This window comes from Gekko japonicus, unplaced genomic scaffold (genome assembly GCF_001447785.1).
Source record: "Gekko japonicus isolate JY-2015 unplaced genomic scaffold, Gekko_japonicus_V1.1 scaffold1515, whole genome shotgun sequence".
In the NCBI taxonomy this organism is placed as follows: domain Eukaryota; kingdom Metazoa; phylum Chordata; class Lepidosauria; order Squamata; family Gekkonidae; genus Gekko; species Gekko japonicus.
Window position 1 is genome coordinate 165,594 of NW_015166465.1, and position 2,324 is coordinate 167,917.

At 40.1% G+C, this 2,324-nt stretch overlaps 1 protein-coding gene across 2 annotated transcripts in view; it reads right to left on the minus strand.

Moving 5' to 3' along the window:
• The window catches only part of DLGAP5 (discs large homolog associated protein 5), a 66,595-nt gene that overhangs the window by 44,592 nt on the left and 19,679 nt on the right, over positions 1-2,324 (minus strand). For both annotated transcript variants that reach the window (XM_015412096.1, XM_015412097.1), the window contains exon 5: positions 886-942. In XM_015412096.1, coding sequence (XP_015267582.1) covers positions 886-942 — 57 coding nt within the window. The remainder of the gene's footprint in view (positions 1-885; positions 943-2,324) is intronic.

Below are 2,324 nucleotides of genomic sequence, written 5' to 3' on the forward strand. Positions count from 1 at the left end.
TTTATATAAAAAAGGGGGGGGGGGGGGACAGGGTTTTTTTCCGAGCTTCAAAATGTCCAGAAATTTTACATCTCTAATCCAGAGCAAACTAATTTACGCAGCAGCCAAATGGCTCGCTCACATCTTTCATGCCAGTAGCTCACAAAGCAGAATTTTTGCTCACAAGACTCTACAGCTTAGTGGGAGCATCGGACCCAGATATTCCCTCGTGGTCTCCGATCCAAGTTAAGTCAGAGCCAACTTATTCAACTCCGCAGGGTTTTCAAGGCAAGGGAGGTTCAGAGACGGCTTTGCCATTGCCTGCAGCTGGTATTTTATTGGATTCGTTTCAATTGGTAAATCATGCAACCTTTCGGGGTACCCAGACCTCATTATCAGAAAAACTAGAAAGAAAAACCCGTTCTCAACACACACAAATCCCCATTCCACCATATTTCATTTCAGGAAGTGACCATACTCCATAGGTAAACACCTGTCACTTTGGAAGCTGCAAAAACCCCAGTTTGGTATAGTGGCTAGTACTGCGGATGCTAATCTGGAGAACCAGGTTTGATTCCCCAGTTCTCCACATGCAGCTGCTGGTGTGACCTTGGGTCAGTCATAAGTTCTCTCAGTTCTTGAGAGAGCTGTCTCAGCCCCACCGACCTCGCAGGGTGTCTGTTGAGGGAAGGGGAAGGGATTGTAAGCCGCTCTGAGACTCCCTTGGGTAGTGAAGGGCAAGGTATAAACCCACTCTCTTCTTCTCCTCTCCCATGTGTTCAAAAACAGCCCGCCACTAAGTGCTGCTGCCTGCCCCTTCTTAACAGGTCCCACTGGTGCAGCTCTGACTATTCATTTCTGCATTTAACACTCCAGCAGTATAGAGAAGCCAAATACGAGACAAACCGTTGACGCCTGGGGTCTTGCCTTCGATCGCGTTACCCGTTCTGGAAGCGGTGCTGCCTAAGAATAGTCCAAAGAGAGCAGAGGGAGAAGATATTAAGCCACTGTTTAAGTCTCACGGTGTGTATGCTTTTTGTTGACAGTGCACCATTCTGATGGTGGCCTTTGACTGCTTTTAACCTAAGGAACATTTGGCTGTACAACCTTAGATGAATCTACAGTTGACCAGAGAGAAGTACCACTGGACATGTGATTTCACTGGAGGCTTCATTTGTATTTCTGTATTTCTTTTCCTTGCCCAGTGGTTAAACTTTGGAACAATTGATCTCTGGCCTTTATTCCATATTTTGTATATGTAGAATTGTATGTATTTTTGCACATCAGCCTATATGTTCTGTATGAATTAGACCTCTGAAGAAGGCCTGTAAAGGCCGAAATGCGTTAGGTCTATCTGATTAGGTCTATCTTATTAGCCCTTGTATGTTTTTATAGTTTTATATGAGGTATAAATGGGCCCTTGTTTGTTATTTTAATTTATGTTGAATAAACACACACATATATTTTTGTATATTTTATGATTAGATTTTTAGAGTTGGCCCTTTTCTATTCCTATTCTGATGTATTATTTCAAATTTCTTCTTTTATTCCATAGGTCAAATGACGAACCTCTCGAGTTTCCAGAGTTCGTTTCGAGTTCTTTATCAAAATTCCTATTTGAAACAAACATATTCATAATAGGAAACAGGAACCCCAACCTAGGTCAATACAATAATAATAAATAGTGAATTCATACATACTGTGTTGTGGTGGTATTTTTCAAACAATCCAAAAGTAGGAATCTCAATTTCTATAAGTAGTAAACAAACATTTGTGATTAACAGCAAATATTACATTAAAATGGGCCCAAAGGCTCCTTATTTAACAATTCTCATATCTTACCCAAATGGCTATGAAATAGCTCCCATGTTAGCCAGAAGTTTCTCAACAATGGACAGTGTCTTAGCAAATGGTGGTGAACAGGTGTATTATATGTAAATGCAAGATCACATGTCATCAAGCTCCTAGAAGCCAACTTATCAGGTACTGAATATTTTTAAACAAACTGTAAAAGCCAAGCAAACAGTTTGTACATCTACAAACAGAGAATCTCTAAACAGTTCAAGTTAACAATCATTATCTATATTAAAGCAACAGAATCACAAGTCCTCAAGTTGTTGGAGGCCAACTTATCAGGTACAGGAAATTTGATAATGTTTCTGAAAGCAGAGCCAAGCAAACAGTTTGTACATCTATGAGCAGAGAATCTCTAAACATCTCAAGTTAACAATCATTATCTGTATCAAAGCAACAAAATCACAAGTCCTCAAGTTGTTGAAGGCCAACTTATCAGGTACAAGAAATTTGATAATGTTTCTGAAAGCAGAGCGTGCTATGCATTTAGT